The sequence below is a fragment of the Melanostigma gelatinosum genome (genome assembly GCF_949748355.1).
Source record: "Melanostigma gelatinosum genome assembly, chromosome: 17".
In the NCBI taxonomy this organism is placed as follows: Eukaryota; Metazoa; Chordata; class Actinopteri; order Perciformes; family Zoarcidae; genus Melanostigma; species Melanostigma gelatinosum.
The window spans coordinates 8356125-8376410 of record NC_136650.1 but is presented as its reverse complement, the minus strand read 5'-3'; the positions used below and the strand labels follow the sequence as shown (position 1 = coordinate 8376410).

Genomic DNA, 20286 nt, shown 5'->3' with positions numbered 1-20286 from the left:
ATGGTTACACTTGCAGGTACGTGGTTTTAAAAAAAAAAAAATTATTTTTTATTTTTTATTACTTTTATAAAGCTGCTTGGCGTGCTACAGGCGACTGAGCTATTATCTTGCCTGGAGATCTTTTTAAAGAGTTCTCCTTTGCTTTGGGAGTTTGTTTGCGAGCTTGTTCAGCGAGCCAAGGTGCAACACAAAATGTGGCCATGCCCGTAGGGGAAGTGAGAGACGAAGATATTGTGGCTGGAAAAAGCTAATATTTGCACTCTCGGCCTATGGCTCCTTTCCTGTTTGTCAAAGGTGGCCGTCAGTCAACGTCACCGTCTCACGGATCACAGAGGAGGTGCGGTTATTGCTTTATGGGAAGGTGGTTTAATAACAATAATGTTTGGGTTGGCTGTGTACAATGACTTGCTGACTGGTATTTGAACGGAGCTTTTCTGTGAGTAGATCCACATGCTGTAGAAAAAACAAAGGCCATTTGATTTACAGTCAAAAATAATTACATACTTGATTTATGATTGGTACACCTCACTAGTCAGAACAGCAGAAGCCTGTTGGATGAGTGGAGAAACTGGAGCTGTGTGTGTGTGTGCGAGCACACAACATACCTGGATGATAGAACTCACATGTTGATTTTAGAGCGAGACAACACCGAGCCCTGCTCATCACAGAGGTGCGTTCAAGTCTCGGAGGGCTGCCATCTTTTAGGCTGACTGGCTTTACACCATATAGATCTGTATTTTTACATAGTGGGCTAAATGTTCAGTTGTAAGTCAGATGTGAGACGTCACCGGCACATTTACTAAAACAGATGACCTCTCTTATGACATGGTTATGCTGCGTTTGAGACAAATAATTGAGGTCCGCTGCAATTCAAAACATTTAACGATATTATGCTATTTTCAACAATTAGTTGTGTTGGATTACTCATCTTGAGTGTTGTGTAATTAATGCTACCTCGTTAAACAGACCAGACCCACGTTGCATCCCGTGGCAATTATGAACATCAGCCTCCGAGCTGCGGCATTTATTCATATGCAAAGCGAAACCTACACTGTACATTTGCTACCGCTTGACAACGTCACTGCTAATTTCGCCTCTGATCTGACCACGTCCAGATCTGACATCAGCAAAAAAAAATCACACATCCAAAACTCCGCTGCAAGGACTTTGATTCGGACTAGGACCTAGGACTTGATTCTGACTTCCTCACACCGGCTACTTGAGTCGTTTTTAAGATATTATTAATTTCGTACAAAGCCCTGAGAGGCCTCGCCCCAAATTATTTATCATATCTCTTATTGCCCTAAATCCCTTCCCACACCCTGAGATCCTTGTGGAATGACCCACCTGAGGCCTGCTACAAACTCAGTCTCATCTTTTAATTACCATTTAAAAGTATATTGATATACCTTTAAAAAAAAAAAAAGCCCATATACCTGCGTGTGCTCTCTGTGCACTGAAGAGGATGTGAGAGTCCATAGCTCCTGAAAGACTCTCCTGTGGAGGAATGAAACATTGCTTTGTCACCACTGTAGGACAAGAGAGAAAATGAAGAGCCGGAGAGAAGCACTCCCTCCTGCTCTCCCTCAGTTATCTCGCAGCCGTAGAATATGGAACAGCAGAGGCAGCCATGTGCTGGGAAATAATGATGAAGGGACCACAGTGGTACAGAAGACGGTGTATAATTGCTCAGCCCTGGCAGTAAATTCTGACCCCTCAGGATTTCGGAAACCACCGTGGCTGGCCCATTCATGCAGATATGGCAGCTTTGGGGGCTGCAATAACTCGAGTTATAATGTAGGCACACTGTATTAATGTTCGCCTGAGAGACGCGGCGTAACGCGCTCTGTCTTTTTGGACCGGAGCGTTATTGAGCGCCGGGCGCTGATGTTTGAGCCAATGAGGCGTAAGCGTCTTACCGGGGTTTCTCCTCCGTCTCTTAGTGACTGTACGGCTCGCGGCAAAAGAACCATTACGCTCAAAGGGCAGAGCAATAACAACTTTTTGTCCGGGGGAAATCAATCGTAATATAGACTGAATAATTGTCCACAGCTGTGTTTTTTTTATGTCCAGTTTAATGGCAATTTTTGGCCATTGCGGTGTCTTTTAATACCGTAGTCTTTTCTCCCAGTGTCCCGCTTTCCCTGCAGCAGGTGGATGTTGGGATGAGGAGAGGATGATTTTTAAGCGGTAGATGGCAGTGGGCAGCTGGCCTCAGTTTACACTCACTGCAGGATTTTTCAGCCTGGAGTCTCACAGTGGGGGGATTTAGGAGAGTGTAGCTCCAAAAATGGGCCGGCCTTTCTGAACACTACAGCCTCTGAGCTGTGTTCCTTCACGTCCATAGCAAAGGATATCTCGAGGGCTACCAGAAGTACATCATCAGGAGTTTTACTTGTATGTTAATTGCCTTCCTCATTACACCTCGTCAATCGCTGGACGACAAACTTCGGCGCAGACCTGTGCCATTCCTTTTTCCTTAAATAGAGATCTCAACATGCGGTGATTAGGCCTGTAATCATTGTTTGTTCTTGTTTGTGTTTGCGATATCCAAATGATTAGCCGCCCGTTATGACGACAAAGCTCTTTGTGCTCCAGTAATTACTCCCCGTCTCCGAGATCCACCGCTGTCTGCTGTTTCTGCCTCGGCTTCCCTATTTTTGGTCGACGGTAACAGTGGGGTTTTGATGAAAGAGAAGCCTTTGCCCCAGTGGACTCCTTGGCTAAATGTGTAGTTGGCATGCCTTTCATCCATTGCCGTTGATTCACACGCTGCAGTTCGAGATTCAGTGACTCTGTGCTTTTGGGAAACGTCCCATTTTAGTCCCACGCCGTACCATTTGAAATGGACTCGAAGTACAAATCTTCAGATGCTCTTGAATCACTCACGTTCCGGAGACGTTTAACACCGGTCTAAATCCGGCGCTGCGTGTAGCTTGGCTTATTGACTCTGCAGCTTTTAACAAAGAGTTGAGGGAGGAGAGTTTGTGACCCGGAGGACCGGCTGAACCAGAGAAGGTTAAAATCCCTTTAACACTCACAGTAGGTGCCCTTTTAAACAAACTAATAATTCACTGTCTGCCGGTCTTTCACGCGCCAATATTTATGTTTTCATCAACAACCAGTCGACACATATTAATGTAGGTTCATCGCCCCTTTCACTTTGACATACTGGTTTCAAATTTGATCTGTTGTAGAAAACATTTACCGATTATTGCCAATTTAAGAGTCATAGCGTGCCGGCTGACTGAAACAGCATTTCAAGTCCAGGGACAGAAATCACAGTAGACTTAATTTCTTGTATTGCCTTTGGCTCTTCGCTTATTTATTTAATTTTTTTAGCAAAGCGTGCAGTTGAGCATATTTGATCGGGTCTCTGCTCACGGGTATTTTCCTTGTTGAGAGATCTGGATGCCTGCTTGAATTTAATTCTATCCATTTTTCATAATGTTAAACCATCAATTCAACACTGAAAACCGACCAGGTACCTCAATTTTGAAAGGGCTCATGTAAATGTATATCAATGGTTTAAAAGTGAGCTGCTCCTCTTTGGTCTCTCAGTGATGAGCACCGGCTATTGACTCGGTAAAGGGAACTGATGTTCCACCATTCGTCCTTTTTATTCTTTTATTTTTAGACAATGATTACAGGTTTAATGGCATTTACAGTGCATAACCCCCCAGGTGCAATTTCTCTACATCAACATTATACAGCATATGGTGAAATCTATATTACATTGATCCCATCATGTTGCAGCCACCCAGCGTGTCTCCATTGCAGTTAGTGACACTCATCTCTCTGCATGCTCTTAATCTGCAGCACTAAGAACCAAGCTTCTAATTGTCCATCTGGCTGTCGCAGAAAACATCTGTTGCAATTGAAGTCCGCTCATCAGTTGTCAACCCAATATATTAATCAGACAGGATTTGTCCTTTGTATGCACATGGGTGGCTAGTGCAGGTCTTGAAACTGTAGTATTTTGACTCAAGTTCAGGAAAGATCCCCTGAAATCTAAGACCCTGCGAAATGTTTATAGGTCGCAAATGAAATGCTTAAGCTCTATTGCTTAGTAAACAGCTGACATTTAGTTGTTTGTGTTTTGTTAACATGCTCAAAGCTCAGTCTCTGCATAGGTTGTCTTATGTAATTAGTTCTTGTGGAGGATGTTTCAGTCCCTTTTTTGCTAAACCTCGCCTTTTACCGAGGAGAATACGAAGACGACCCAAATATGTTCAGTAAATTAGCAGGAGAAATCATTGCTGCAGGTGAGTTTGTTGGGAGTCTATTCTTGACCATCCGTTGGGGGGGGGGGGGGGGGGGGATTCATGTGTGAATGCTTTGCTTGCCACTTCGTTTCCGTGTTCCGTCTCGGTTCAGTTTGGGGTTCTTGGGAGCTGGGGAGCTGAGCTTCGTGGGGAATTCATAATATCACAGCCAACACTAAGAGGAGCTTAATCTTTTAAGAGACGATCAGTTTGCTTTGAACTCTGACAGATTCAGCTGCATTTCTGCAAACATGCAGTGGAATATTAAGCATGTGATCGGGCCTACTTGAAGACTGTTTAGCATCAGTCCAAACATCTCTTTCAGCGAGTTTGCAGTTTACATTTTGCACACTGTCGACTTAATACCGGTGCGAGGGAGGCCGCCTCGTCTCGCTGTACTCGTACACCCGTCTGGCCTAACAATGCATTCTGCTCAGTAATTGCTGTGGTGTGAAGCCAATACTGGTTGGGGTGCAGATTTCTCATCCATCTTCTGTAATTACCAATCAATACTAACCTAGCTCGAGTTGGTTAATTGTGTGCCACATGGCCGCCTCTGTAGTGTTATCGAACACAAAAAGCACAGCGACCTAATGGTTCTGTCATTGATGGATTCCCCGCACATCTGCCTAAATTCTTTTTTGCAAGTGCTGCTAATCTCGACCCCTGCCTATTACCGCTGACCCCCAGTCTGTTTGTCCCCCCCTTGTAATTATAGCCTATTTTTAGGGTGCTTTTTAAAACAAACACCTTTTTAAAGGTGCTACATTTGAAATTCCAAGCAAATCTATTTTCCCAAGATTCTGCTGTTTTCACTGTGACGTTCATAAATTAGTTAAACTGTGTAGTTAATAAGTAGAACAGTGTCATTCCTCTACAGACTGTAGAAATGTTCTGGTTGTAGGACCGGCTCAGCCTCATTGGACTCAGTTGTCCAGGCACATTCTTCTTCTTCTTCATCATTGCATCGCGGAGAGCCGTTAGAATCCCGCCGAGCTTTGTTGTGATCACTAATCTGTTTGTAGTCGTTTAGTTCAGAATGCAGGAGGCTGTGGAATGTGAAGCCATTCTGTGTACCTTGAAGTTTCTTAATAGACCTCCACTGCCCCGCACCCTTCACTGGCAGCAGCAGGCCCACCTGATGCAGGAGAAATAAACACGCACTTTTCTCTTTCTCCAAAGTGTTGTACTCTTTTCTTTTTAAAGTTTTGTCGCCTATTCTTTCTTTTTAATAGGAACAGAGTTTGACTGTATTCCTTAGAAATACATCCATGGTTGTAATTAAATTTATATATCATGAATAATCTGAATTATCTAAGGTTATAAGTGAACATATTGTTAAAATGATTCAATTTTGTTCTTGAACATCATTGACAAAACTGATATTTTTCATTCAAATGTTATTTTTTGTTTTAATTACCTCATCACTCCTGGCTTGTCACAGGCATGCAGCCAAAAGGGAAGCAAGATTTAATTTTACAAGTGCAATTCTAAAGAATAGCGAGCCTAACAAATGACTATCTGAAATGTTTGCAACTTCACCCGTCGTGTCCAGCTCGTTGTGTTATGGGACCGCTGCTGCTACTACTGCATGCGTGATCACTGTGCACTCTTTGCCCCGTTTGGATGATTTATTATTACGCGCCTCTCCTGTTCTACTTACAGCTTGTGTAAGCATCTTGTCTAGCTCGGCTAAGGAAATAGCCTAATTCCAGATCGATTGTTCTATTAGACCCAGAAGGCATTCTAAGTGTCATTGTGACGGGTATCGCCAAGCTGTTCTCACACAGGTGTGAATAAGAGGCCGTGTGAAAAGTCTGAAAAGATAATTAGGATGTCAATAGAAATGACTCTGCTAAATCTGGTGTCAGGAAAATGTGGAGCTCAATGGCTAATTGGCCCTTCAAATAGCTCACACTGAGTATTTTACACTTGCAAGTAGCACGTTCTAAATCCGAAATTCTTTTAAAAACCACAAGCTTCGTCACGCATTTCCTATTGGAGTAAAAGAGAGATTCATCGAAGAGCACCTCGGAAAAGGGAAGTCTTTATCAGGCTGTGGCCTGTTTCAGAAATGAATAACCCAAATTGTTTTATGTGGGAATCTTTATCTTGACTGTCAAAATGTGGTGCTGGAGCAAATAAACAAAGCTAGTTTATGGCTGCTCTCTGTCTACTGGGTATTCCCAGTTAAAGCTGGAGCACAGAAATGTGTATTGAAATTATTCCCCTCGGCAAGTCAATATTTATGCCATTATGTCTCGTTGCCTCGGGACGCAATGTCATTTTTCAATTTTCATTCATTAGTTCCAAAAGGCAATCTTTTGGCTCTTTGCGTATTGACACGATGATCTTGCACCCCACCACGGCAGAAAAACACAAACCATCTGCTTGTGTTACCATTGCCAGCTGCTTCATTCAGAAAAGCTTAGATTAGAGTGGCACTTTTTGTATCAATCCAACGCCACGCACTGATACAAATGCACATTTAATCAGTCCAGCATTTTAATTGGAATTCCAGTGTCAATATGTTTTTTTCGTTTCTCGCAAGGTTCCGAACACATCCTACAGAGTAGTGCTGGGCATCGTTAAGAGAATTACGATGACGGTACCAATGTAGTACTTCATTTCATAGCCGTCACGTGAACGGAAGCTGTGTGTCCACTGGGTAATGCGGATAACGGCATTTCCCAATCCAATATGCCGCAGAAGCGTTGCATCCACCCTGTTGACCCCTTGGATCACATGTGTCAAACTCTAGGCCCGCGGGCCGAATCCGGCCCGCCACGGCCTTTTATGTGGCCCGCGAATCCGCCAGCAAAACAATTGAAAATAATTTAAAAAGTGTTTTTTTTTTTTTTTTTGGAAAAATAATTAAAAGTTTGACTTGAAAATAAAAGTATCCCCATGGTCGAAATTATGAGATAGAAAGTTGAAATCATGAGACATGCTGTTGTCTGTGTACCGACATTAAAACTATCACAACAGGTGGACAGGAGAGGCAACAGCCCGTAAAGCGGTTTACCAACAATTGAAAAAGATCGACAAATAATCCCAAAATGTCCACGAAGAGAAAAATTGATGCAGAGGGAAGAAAATGTAATGAAAGATGGGAAAGTGAATACAAGTTTGTGCTTCAAGGAGAGAAACGTGTCTGTCTTCTGTGTTATGAGGCGTGTCGGTGATGAAGGATACAATTCACGTCGGCATTTTGACACCAAACACGGAGCTAAATTTAGCCTCCAAGAAAAACATCAAATTGTCCAAGAATTAAAAGGCAGACTTGTGTTTGATATTTGTCTTTATTTTCTTTAATAGTTTGATCTTTGATAGTCAAGTGGGTTTCTTAACCCTCAATTAAAATGATTTATGTTATAATAACAAATGTGTTTAAATATCATTTTTCATTTATATAAATGCATGTACAATATTTGTACACTTGAATAAACTATAATCAAATGCAGAGTCATTTAACAATATGTTAGGAGAAGTTATTTACAGTTAATACAGTCTTACAGTTACAACCGGCCCTTTGAGGGCGACCGTGATGCTGATGTGGTCCAGAGTGAAAATGAGTTTGACACCCCTGCCTTGGATGTATCACGTACTGATAGCCAAACCTACCACAGAGTGTCTTCGTTTTTGGCCGTGGTATGGTCTTTGGACAATGACCGACACGTTTTCTCTGAAATTATTGTAACAACTTATTAATGGTAAAGACAGCCGCTGATGTTTCTGAAGAACAAAATGAAAACCTTCTTAAATTTGTGTTTTGAGCATGCAGGAGAGTGTTTACTATTGACATTTCTGTTGTGGTGGAGTTATTTCCAAGAGCATTAGGGTTGTATGGCTCATCCTGGACCTCTTCATCTCAACAGATTAGCTCTGCACTCGAGATTCAATTGGAAGAATGCTCCCTGCACTGTCAGCAAGTGTTCACACATTGAAATTAAAATATTTATTGTTTTTCTTGCCTGTTTGGGTTTTGTTAATTGTCTACCTGGCAATAATTAGCGGTGTATGGTATTTATATCCCAACGATGCTGTTCGTGTGCTTTTGCTGCTCCGGTCTCTGAAAACAACCATCAGCTGAGACGGGGCCTCATTGAACCTGCTGCAGAAGGTGCCAGGCTAGTAATTAATTCAGGACGATATCTTATTTCAGATTTACTAAGGGACGTCGAGTACCATGTGCACAATATTACCATCACGCAGACACAGAATGCAATTACCTTACTGGGTCATTGAACCAGCTGCAACACACACACACCACCCTTGGATTGAAGTGATACGGCTGCCAGATAAAATGCCGCGATGCCTCACCTTGTCAGAAGATGGCAGGCGTGGAGGACACTCAGCATTATTAAAGCTATTTGGCAGCTGTCAGTGTCCAGTGAGCCAGTTAGTGTGACCCCTTCCAACCAGCATGGAGGTATTAGTTTTGGGACAGGACAGGAAAGCGTGCATTGGGACTTAAAAGTAACTATCGTGCAATTCTCGGGTAATCCAACCAGAAAATCCTATCGGGACACCGTTAAAAGGTTAATGCCGTAGGGTGCAGATGGTTGTAATCCTGTTTTAAGTTATTGTAAAACAGTGAGTCAGGGGCTTCTCTTGGAGCCTAATCAGAAACACATTTACAGTCGCCGGTAGGGCTTCATGAGACGGTTCTGTAACTGGATGATGTTGGTTTATGTGATGTCCAAGTGAGGATCCGTCCCTCTGAAGGGTCCAAAAGCTGGATCCTGAATCTACAAGCTACCAGCCCTTTACAGCAACAGGTTAAAGATCAGTTGAAGTTCTGTTTCTCTGTCTCCGTCTTTCTTACTTTTGAATCTCTTTTACATTGTATCAACCTTTTCCATCCTCCAGAAATTCCCATTTTATCTTCTATATCTTTTTACAGCCAACAAGTATCCTTTGCCTTGCCCTAATCGTGTCTCGTACCTCATATTGTGATTAGTACAGAGCACCAATTACCTCCACCGTCATCTATCAAGGACCTCTTCTTTCACGGCGAACCCTTTGCTTAGGCTTCCTGTGTTCAGCTCCTTGTCTTTCAAGACTGCTGCCTTCAAAAAATAAAATTCCACGTTATTCATTCAGAGCTTGTCAGAGGTGGCTAATTAGTCGGGGTGGTGATTACACCCCTGGAACCAAAAGTATTTACGCATTCACCATATCACGGACCAGTGGGGGGAAATAAGGGCAACGATGCATCTGATGATGTAGTCGATACTGAATGAAGCATTACTGGCTCGTAAACAGCAATGGAGCCCACTTAGTCATGCTGATGATGATGATGGCCCTATCTCAACAGGAAACTGGTAATCAGTGAAACGGACCTTGATGAAAATGAATTATGGTGCACGCAGGGGGCCCAGATCTAAAGTGCACAATATGCCTCTCCTAATTTTCGTTTTTTGCTTTGAGATATTATCTGAGGGGTTGAACTAGGGCCCATTTTCCCCTTCATCCTCCCAGCTGTCAATTTAAATTTTTTTTAAATTTTTTACGCTATTAGAGGTGTGTTGCTCATTCGCTGGTGGTCGGGAGGTGCTGCAGCGGCATCACTCGTCATCATGTGCTCCGTGGCCCGAGACCATATTGGCAGCTATGCATTAAATTGCTAATGTGCACGGCAGAGCTACATTATCCGCCCCATCAAAGTGACAAGGGCAGGGATAAAGCACTCCGCTCGGCTGTCCACGAGATCTTTGGAAAATGTTTTTTTTTTTTTTTGCGGATACGCCCAGGCAGCGTGCATAGTTGTCTTTTTGTACAATGCCTTCTTTGAATTTGCTCGTTTCCGCGTCACTGGTTTGACAGCTGCAGAACAACGAGGCAAAACGTGGCCGCTCAGTTCCACCTGCATTCAGAGTCCCACTGTGGTAGAGCTCGCTCTCTCTCTCTCTCACCTGGCTGCCTCTGCAGCTTTGTAACATTACGGGTCTTTGGCACACCTCAGTACATATGTAAATAGATTCACAGAGTAGAAGGACAAATGTATTGTCTAGAGCATCATCTGACTTTTTAAAATAACGGGTTGGTTGGCCGCTGCAAATTGTGTGCCGTAAAATGAGCTTCGGAAGGAAGATGCGATCACAAGATTCAATCTTCAGTTGTGAAAAATGTGATTTATTCTTGCCAACACAAACCTGAGCTGAAAGTACAATGGAAGTGTATTCTCTTCTGTGTGACTCTTGCATTCCAGCCGGATGGTTTGTTTGCCATAGAGGCTGTACTGTGCTCAGATTCAGGGCCCTGGTCCTCTGGTTGTTTAGTGATATGATTACCCACGGAGCCCCAAGGATAAACACTGGCACCCACTCCTCAATAGCTTCTCAAGATCACTTTAACAGGCACAATGACTGTTATACTTTATTTATTTGCTCTCTCACATTTCTTTCATCCCAGGGAGAATATTGCACATCTAATTTCCGATCACTTTGCCTCTGACTCACTCATCTAATGAGTAACTGCTGTCAAGGAGAATTGGAGAAGTCACTCAATTTGAAGATTGCTATCCGTTCCTGGAATCAAAATATCTTGGAAATGTGTGTTTTTCAGTGCAACCTGTCAAATGCGTCGACCCCCCGTCTGCTTTATATGTGCACATAAGACACCAGTAGTAGATGATTTACATATTAAAAAAGGTTGCAAACTAATTTGTCGTTCTTAGCATTGGGTTGGAGATGACTCATGTCTGGCCACCACATGCTCTTTCCGGAAGAAAGATGGGAGACCCAGCACGAGGGAGGAGAGCTCCGGCTCCTTCAGGTAGAAACCCAGGCACCCTGTGATGATCAGTGAGCGGCACCTCATGCCAGCACCTTTTTAAACACACGGTCCTGACTGTGAGTGTAAGCGGCACACACTCCACTCGTCCTACTTGCTTTCACACCAGGGCTGAAGCCATCGATTAATTTAGTAATCCAGTATTCTACCCATTTTGCATCTACAATATTTATCCATTAATCTGATTTATAAAAAATTAAATTAAAAAAACAATACCTTTGCAGCAACAGTAAATGTGCAAAAGAGAAAATAAGACTAGAATAACTAGCCTTTTAGGTATCACTTTAAGAAAAAGAAGTGAGGAAAAGCTGTTGATCTGATTGGCTGTTGACCGGCCTGTGTTACTTGTGCTCTTATGAGCTACCGGTATACCTCTTTTTGCTCGCGTGTTCTGTGTTGTAATTTCTTTCTTGTACCTTTTTTTTTAATTTATGTGCTCATAGTTGCCTTGACCAAGTAGGACCAGTTTATTTGTTTGTCTGTCTGGGTAGTAGGATGTCTCACAGACCTGTCGAGATTTAGGTGACTATGGGGTCATAGTCCAAGGGACCGATTGATAACATTTTGGCACAGATATGGATTCAGGTGCAGACCCCGTCATTAGTTTTAACCCATTTGAAATGCTTGCATGTGCATGAATAAAACATCTGATCATAGTTTGTGTTTGTGTTAAATGTGATGTGTCCGCCTAAGACCTTCCATGAGCTTTTGATTTGAAGATGTCCATAAATGCAAATTCAAACCGTTTTGTGGCTCCCCAGCCTTCAATTGCCGAAAGCACAACAGCCACGCATGCATGTCTGAAACCCAACAATTACGGTTGTTGATGCTAAATCAAAAACATGGCTTTGTGTTGTTTTGTAGCTGTTTTGGCCCCTTGCTGTAACCGCACCATGTTTACTGGCTGAAGATATTGTTCTACATGATCTAGTCTGAATCAAAGAACCTCCCTTTGTGTGTGAAAGAGCTGATTATTCATGTCTGATGATCCGTTGTCCTCTGCTGTACGCCTCTTTTAGAGGCCGCTAAGACAGGTAATTGTCCTTTCGCGAACCGCCCTGCCTCGCGATAGGGTCTGCATGCGTGAAGTGTCGAGCATAAGGTATATGAGCCTCTGAACGTGCCATAAAGAAGCCCACGTTAATGAGCTGTGCAGCAAAGGAGGTGCCTCTGAAAATGTACTGAACGCTTGCTTCGCTCTCTTTGGCAGCACTCTTCTCGACGGTGTCAGCTTTTTCGTTCTGCTGCTTGACAGCATTCCAACCCCCCCGGATTACCGCCGCCACGGTGCGAATAAAGGCCCGTTTTACGCCAATATTCCTAATATTTATTCTCTGGGTTTTTGTGTGCGTGTGTCGTTTTCTCTGTTTCCCTGCACCAGACCCATTTTACGCCTGTGTCACCTCAGCCAGTGGTTGCAGTTAGTTATCTGTGTGCAATAAGCAGGCTTTGTTCTGGAAAAACAAATGCCCTTCATCTCCAGTTTTTTAACCGAAGGCTGACCCGAGAGACGTTGGCATCGACACAAAGGCACACACAGTGAATGGAGGCTTTATCGCCCCAATTCTAACAAGGCAAAGTCTCTGCAGCTTACCCATTCAGACCGCCTTCACAAAATCTGGAGAGGAAATAACTCTTTCCTCTGGTTAAGTGTTTTTGGTCCGTCAATAGCGATAACGTTTTTTGGCAAACTATGGTCTATAAATGGAAAATTATGTTTCTTCTTTGTGTGTGCTTGTACTCAGCCAGCCCTTTTTTCTTCTTCTGTTGCTTCAGGTTCAATTACAGATCGACGCACCATCTCACCACAAATGGCTTCTACGAGTTCCTCAACTGGTTCGATGAGAGGGCCTGGTACCCCTTGGGCAGGATCGTTGGCGGCACGGTGAGTTTTTCCTCAAACCGACGCAGTCGAGCCAAACGTTTCATTATTTGTATCATTGTTCACTAATTCTAGATTCGCTTGCGTTCTTGTGAAGTTGAGGAAAATAAATGATTGAAATGAGATGAGACGGTGGTGGATGGTTCGCACAAAAAAAACTAAACGGAAGAAAAGATGTGCTCCAGCAGCTTCTGGTTGTGATCACACAGCTCAGCCTCTCAGGTCTTATGTAAGGCTTCTGGAAAGGACGCTCCAGGCGATTGATGAACCTCAGATTGAGGAGGAGTGGTGCCGCTTCCTTCCTGGTCATGGACCATCTTTAATCTTGGAAGAACACTGGAGGGGGCCATGGAGCTCAATTTGCGTTTGGTTTTTTAATACTTGGAAATGGCTGACGACCATGTCCTGCAGATGGTCTTGTAGAGGAGGTCTGGGCACAGGAGATACCGGGGCCACTGATGCAGTACTCGCTTGCCAGAATGACTTATTGCTGTGGATACATACACAGCTCTCAAAGATATTTTGTAGAAGACATTTTGCTCTGCCAAGATTTTGCCCACTTTCTTTTCTTTTTTTAATGGTAAAATCTAAAGGCACAGCAGCGCGGTTATCTCAGGATTACATCGCCACATTTTGCCGAGCGCTGTTGGCTTAATCAGACACTAAAGTGGTTTGGATGAGAGTCAGCAACTCTCTGCTAGATTGCCCCCCCGTTCAGCAAAGGAGAAAGTTGCTGGCTTATGCTGCGTTCACACCGGTCGCGTTGATTTTTTGACGCGCGTCGAGATTACATACAAAGTCTATGTACAGACGTGATGAGACTGGCGCGATTTTGCGATGGCGCGTTGGACGCGTTTTTGCGTTGGACGCCGCAAAATCGCCAACGCGCATGTTGAAATTTTTCAACTTCTGCGAAATAATCGCGTGACGCTGTGGCGCGATAGCCTACCAGCGTTGAGTTGCTCCCCCCTGTCATCACTGGCTTCCTGCCGTTGTTGAATCAGGAAATAAATCCTGTAGCCGTGTGTGTTCACCCAGAGCTCTACGATACCTCATATCAACAGAGACCGGACCAAACTATGTGTATGCATGTGTGTGTGTAAACCATACGGTACAAACAATGAATAGACGCTGCTGTATTTACGTCAACATGACGTTATTGAGTGCTGGTGGAGCTGCTACGATGTTAGCATAGCCTAGCACCGATCCATCAGAGCTCCATTGAGAAGACAAGTAGCCTACAAATTGGCATCATTACGTAGTTATTTCGGAGTCCCTTTTTGTCGGAGAAGACGAGTACAAATCGGCATCATTATGTAGTTATTTTGGAGTCCCTTTTTGTCGGTTTATTTTCGGTTGAATCACAGCCAAACCAGCTTATGTTGTGTTCCTACAGCTGTAGTAAACAGCGACCGGTGGCTTGCTAGACAGTGAATACAGCTCGATGAAATCCACGCAGCTCCTCTGAACAATATTATGAACCAGACATGACAGCGTTTGGCATTCCGACGTTTGAGGGACTTCCACAACACTTACAAAGCAGCAATTATCCTTATTCCTTTCACGGTTGAAAGCGGAAAGAAATGACGGCCATGTGAACGGCTTCCAGTCGATAAACCACGCCCCCTCTCCGGCGCTACGCGATTTTGCGGCGTTTGGTGTGAACACGACCGGCGGCGCATTGGACGCGATTTTGCAGTGCGTCAAAAAATCAAAGCGACTGGTGTGAACGCAGCATTAGGTGCAGGAGTACGAGTGAAGTGGGGTCTTGTTCATGAGTGGGGGTAAGATGAGGCCTCAGATTGGCCGGCAAATTGGTGCAGCATTCCCAGTCATGTGGGTGTTGTAGCTAAGCCTGAAGTCAAAGCTGTGAATTTACTAGTTGATCTCTCACCTGTGGTCATGAGCTCTGGGTAGTGGCTGAAAGAATGAGATCAGGGTTTCAAGCCGCTTTAATGGGTTTTTTGCCACAGAGTGTTTCTGGGCTCATTCTTTCAGAAAAGAGTGACCGAAACATCTTGTCGTAGAACCACAGCTCCTTTGTGTTTTTAAAAAGAGCTAGTTGAGGCGGTTTGGGAATCTGACCAGGAAGGGTCCTACACACCTCTCTGTGGAGATGACCAGGCTCGTCTACCTTGGCAAAAATCACAGGCAGTCCCAGAGCATGGGGGGGGGGTGTTAAACATCCCACATGGCCTGGGAATGCTTTGGTAGATGCTGACTAGGGGAAAAGGGAAGTCTGGGCTACTTTGCTTAGGCATTGTGAATTTGACCTACTTAAGTGGCAAAAAAATGGATGGATGGAAGTTTTATATTCACCATGGCAGGAATTTATGGGGGATTTGCAAAATCTGCAGTTTCAATCCTTTTTTTATTAAAGGATAACCAGAGCAGCAAACTGTCTGCAGTCAGTCCATCAGTCTGGCATAAAGTTCTGCTTTAAATCATAATAATCATGTTAAAGTGCCTGTGACCCCAAACAATTAACAAACATAAATACTAGGGGTGTCACGGATCACAAACCTCACAGTTCGGTTCGGATCACGGTTCAGGAGTCACGGTTCGGATCATTTTTCGGATCAACAAAGAAAAGGGGAGGAAACAAATATAACTTTGCTTTCCATTTATTCATTAAAGAACTTCAAGAACACTTAAAGCAAAGAACTTTGGGCGATATTCTTACATGAAAACAAAAATATTGAAGATGTCCAATTTGAAACAAAATGAAATAAATAAATAAAAATAAGACATTCAAGAATACTCAATTCTGATATCCTCGTCCTTTGATCAATACTGAAAGAAAGAAACAGCCAGTGAGCTAGCTTCCACTGTTTACACTGAACTGAACTGCTCGTCAACAACTTGGGTCTATGTTTACTTCCTGTCAGGTTATGCCATTCAAATACACAATAATGTTACATTACTGTGACATTATTTTCAAAAAGATGAGAATATCTCCATTGTCTGGGGAGAGGGTCGACCTTTCTGTGGTGACTGGAATATAATTGGGCCCATCTAGCTTCCACTCTGATACTTCTGTCAGCACCTGAACCAGGTGTGTGTCTGTGTGACGCTCACAGAGGGGGCGTGTCTACAGCACCGGACTAAGAATCACTCCGCCGTGGTGAAAGCAGTCTCTACAGTCTTTTCCTTCTCATAGACGTCTGGAACAGCTTCACACTGAAGTGAGTGGATTTCGTAGCGTGGCTCAAGCATTTTAACCAGATTTAGAAATCCTTTGTTTTCTACACCGGAGTGTCCCCGTCGCTGACAGACGGGATGGTGTCTCTTCATATGTGTGGACATGCCGATGTTTTGCCGTTGTCGTGTGTCTTTCTCTTTAAATAACGCCTACATCCGTAACGCTTTGTCCACCACCCTCATCCGTCATTATACGTTACAGGGAAGACAAAATGTTCCCAAACTTGCGATTTAAATGACGCCGCGGCTTCTGACGTTCCTCCGCTCGCCATGACTTCACCGTTAAATGCTTCTAAGCTGCTCCGTTCACGTGAACACACTACTGCTTATATCTGTTCACTGACACTCTGCATTGATATTCAGGGACTTGTTACTTGAAAAGGAACAGCAGCAGTAGAACTTCATTACACACTGTGATGATTACACTGTGAAAAAAAATACTCGAATGATCCGCGGTTCACAAGTGATCCGAACCGTGAGGGCTGATCCGAACCGTGAGGGCTGATCCGAACCGTGAGGGCTGATCCGAACCGTGAGGGCTGATCCGAACCGTGAGGGCTGATCCGAACGGATCACGGATCGATCCGTGATCCGTGACACCACTAATAAATACTGACATGCATGTGCTTGTATAGTTTAAAGAATCAGATCTATACACACTGTTAATATTCATGAGCACATCGGGATCACTCAAACATATTGATATGTAGTCGGTGTTTACGTCCTCATTAGTGGTAAATGCAAGAAAAATGAGAAGCAGACCTTCCGTGTGTTGGTCTTCAGTCGTGTCTGGGGTTGGCCAAGGCAGTGCAAGGATACCATAGAGTCCCATAAGCCTGCGCCAGGCAGCATGGATTTGAGTCACAATCCAGTAGCAACAGTGAGCTGTTCACCTGACAGATTCCCCCCGGCTGCTGGTGCCTCCCTGCTTACCAGCAGCAGCGATTGTTGTGAACCATTGACCCTTTTCAGTGAAAAATGCGACGCGTCGATTACACACAATTTATCTCCCATTTCCCCCGCCCTCCCCTCCCCTCTGCATTTCTTCTTCCAACTTCATCCTCTCAACCCTGCATCCTGTGAACCGCGAGAGCTGTAATTGCACCAGCTAATGTATCCGGTCTACATAATCCAGGGTCCTCAGTGCCAATTAGATGTGGAAATGTCTCCCGACGTGTCTGTTATTAGGCCGGGCTGGGATAGAGCCCGCCCCTCGGCTTCTCTAGCGTGACTCCTGGTCCCTTCTCACTCTTTCTTTCTTTCCTTTTCTCTGTGTCGGCTGATTGGAGAGTCCTCGGCTCAGTTGAGACAGCGAGCCATGTTAATGTTGTGCATCGCTATCGGATGCCGTTATCATTTACAGCACCCAGCAGATGGTGCGGGAGCAGGAGCCACGCTACATGCTAATGTTTGAATGTAGTATTCACTACTGCACAAGAGAAGCAAGGAATTTTAATCCCAAGCCCATCCATTATCATCAATTACCATCAGCTAATTGTAATTACATATGACAGGCCTAGCTTGTAATAACGGACGTGTTTGTTCTGTTACAGTACATGGATTTAGGCCTTGTACCCATCGGGGGGGGGGGGGGGAGCTGAAACTCCTGATTAAACTGGATATAAGAATTGCAAGGCAAATAGTTTTTAAGTTAATTTACACGACGCCTTGTCTTCTGCGTGAAAATAAGCATACAAAGCATTCACAGCTCACATCTTTCCTCTCAATACTTTTATTGGCATATCATGAATGTATTAGTAAAAAAAAAACCTGCAGAGTAATTCACACATGGTTCATTAGAAGAAGATTATAGCGAGTTGTGCTGATCTCTGCTCAAATGTAGTTGAACATTGCTTTAGATATTTTTTTACTTTACTCAGCAGACTACCCCTCAAGCAAGACTGATCTGCAAACAGGACACGCGAGGGCATATGCTGTTTTTTATCAAAGCTCGGGTTTTGTGCAAGGTTTTTGTACACTGACGTAATGCATCGCTTCCTCTCCAGCAGATCTGGCTACAGATCTGTAGATCGTTTCTCTTTATGAATATTAACTCTGGTCCCCTCAACATCCATTTTCTGCCAGACGGTCTTACATTTATTTTCAGATTAGACTCAATGATCCGCTCAGTCGAGACTGAAAAATTGCTTTGGTCTGAAACCGCTTTATTGCACGACAAAAAAAGTAAATACCTGCAATAAAACAATATATAATTACTCAAATGCTTTGAAAGCAAAACCAGGTTAAAATATAGTATTATTATAGTAGACTTGAGGCCAAGCTAATGCCGTTTCTGATGTCTCTTTCTGTTGGAAGCGTTGAACTGAGCAGTTATAAAAACACTTAGCCGAGCAGTTTCATTCAGTTATTTCGTGGGGCGATTGCCTGGCCAGAATATCTTTGCACTGCAGTCACTGAGCAGTTATGGTCGTCATATTGTCCTCGCATAATGTGTTATTATTTTGAGCAGTGTTTGGCTAACCATTGTGTCCACATCAGTGACACTAAAGGGAATGACACAATCCACATTGGAATCAATTAATGCAGTGCATTAGCTGAGTGCGCGACAGGCTGGCAAACTGGCATCAGCTTTCGGTTGCCAAAACCGAAAACATGTTTGCAATTTTCAGTCACCTTATCCTTTTTTTGTAATTCAGATACTAAGCAGGCCTCTTATATCAGCCTGTTTCTCTGTGCCATAGAGCTCCATTGTCGTCCCAAAATCCTCATTTCTTGGAGCACATTTTCCTCAAATCCTCAGTTTCAAAGTCACCAGACCGACCTCTGAAATTCAAGACTTCTCAGATAAGCAAAGTTCTGATTAATGGAATTAATTAGTATGAAAACTGATCCTTCATTGGGACTGATGTGGGTCCGTCTCTTCTCTGTGTCAACTAAAAATATACAACAAATCACCTTCCATCTTTAATCCACAGGACTATATTCTCAATCCACATTATTCACATATTTTCAGTACATTACATTGTGTGTGTGTGTATATATAAGAAAATAAACAATTGATAAACTTTAGAGGGATTACTGTCCCTCTAAAGTCAGATTCGGGATAAATTATGGAAAATGTAGTTGCTGACTCCACTGGTTCCAATTGATGCCAATGATGTTAAAACTGACATTAACCAACCAGGAAATGATTTGCACTATTAGATGTGTTCGCACCCATATCAGCTGTTCAAGTGCACAAACAATATTTTTTAAAAGACTCATAAAATGTCACTGAAGAATCCTCATTAACCAAAACAAAGTGTTAATTTAACAAGTGATCAGTGATTACAGTTCCCACAAGTTGTTTTAATACTTAAAATATTCAGAGAAGTAAATGATTTATAGACTGTAGACTTACCAAAAGAGTACCTGTCAATATACCATAACTACAGACAAATATACATTTAAAGTAAATGGTGATCTATTTTCAGTTCACTCGGTTCTAAGTTATTTGTATTAAGGCTTTTTTTTAACTGATTCACCTTAACCTCTGAGCACTAAGTTTAGATTTTGTAGTGACTCCTTTCGACACGAAGGAGTAGCGGCTCGACTCAAAGTTCTCTCCTGATGGCTTTCTCCTTACGCTATCTCTAAGGCTGAGCCCGGCCACCCTACGGAGGAAACTCATTTCGGCCGCTTGTAGCCGCGACTGTCCATACAGTCTCATTGATCTCATGTTGAAAAGTTTCTGATATTGCTTGCAGGTGTTGGTAGGTCTTGTTTTCAGTTACCGTGAAGCGCGAAGATCTGGCACTAATTTCCTCAAAGTTGTTTGATGCCAAGTAGGACCGTCGTAATTTGTTTTGCTGATACCCAGCCCTAGTTCATGGGTGTTGGGATATAAAGTGTTAGTCTGCTTTCAGTCAGGAATCAGTAGTACAAGTCAGCTTCTAATGGATGTTGCAATTTCAACCCCAACCGTGGGCCTCAGAGGGGCGGAGTCATGCTGACAACCCACATTTGACAGTTTATCAGCAGTTTATCGGCAGTTCATTGCCAGATGGTCGGTCGGTTGATCACACTCTTCCTTATAGGGTTCACAGGAATTTAAATAGCAGGCGGTCGGGTCATTCAGTCGGCCACACTAAATGCAAATTTCTCCCTATGACATGTAAATCTATGCAAAATAGGGCAGGA

General features: G+C 43.4%; 1 protein-coding gene across 1 annotated transcript in view; it reads left to right on the top strand.

The window, feature by feature from the left end:
* Positions 1-20286, top strand: part of LOC306791703 (dolichyl-diphosphooligosaccharide--protein glycosyltransferase subunit STT3B) — a 71587-nt gene that overhangs the window by 17363 nt on the left and 33938 nt on the right. Inside the window, exon 2 of the mRNA XM_079288564.1 lies at positions 12840-12948. Coding sequence (XP_079144690.1) covers positions 12840-12948 — 109 coding nt within the window. The remainder of the gene's footprint in view (positions 1-12839; positions 12949-20286) is intronic.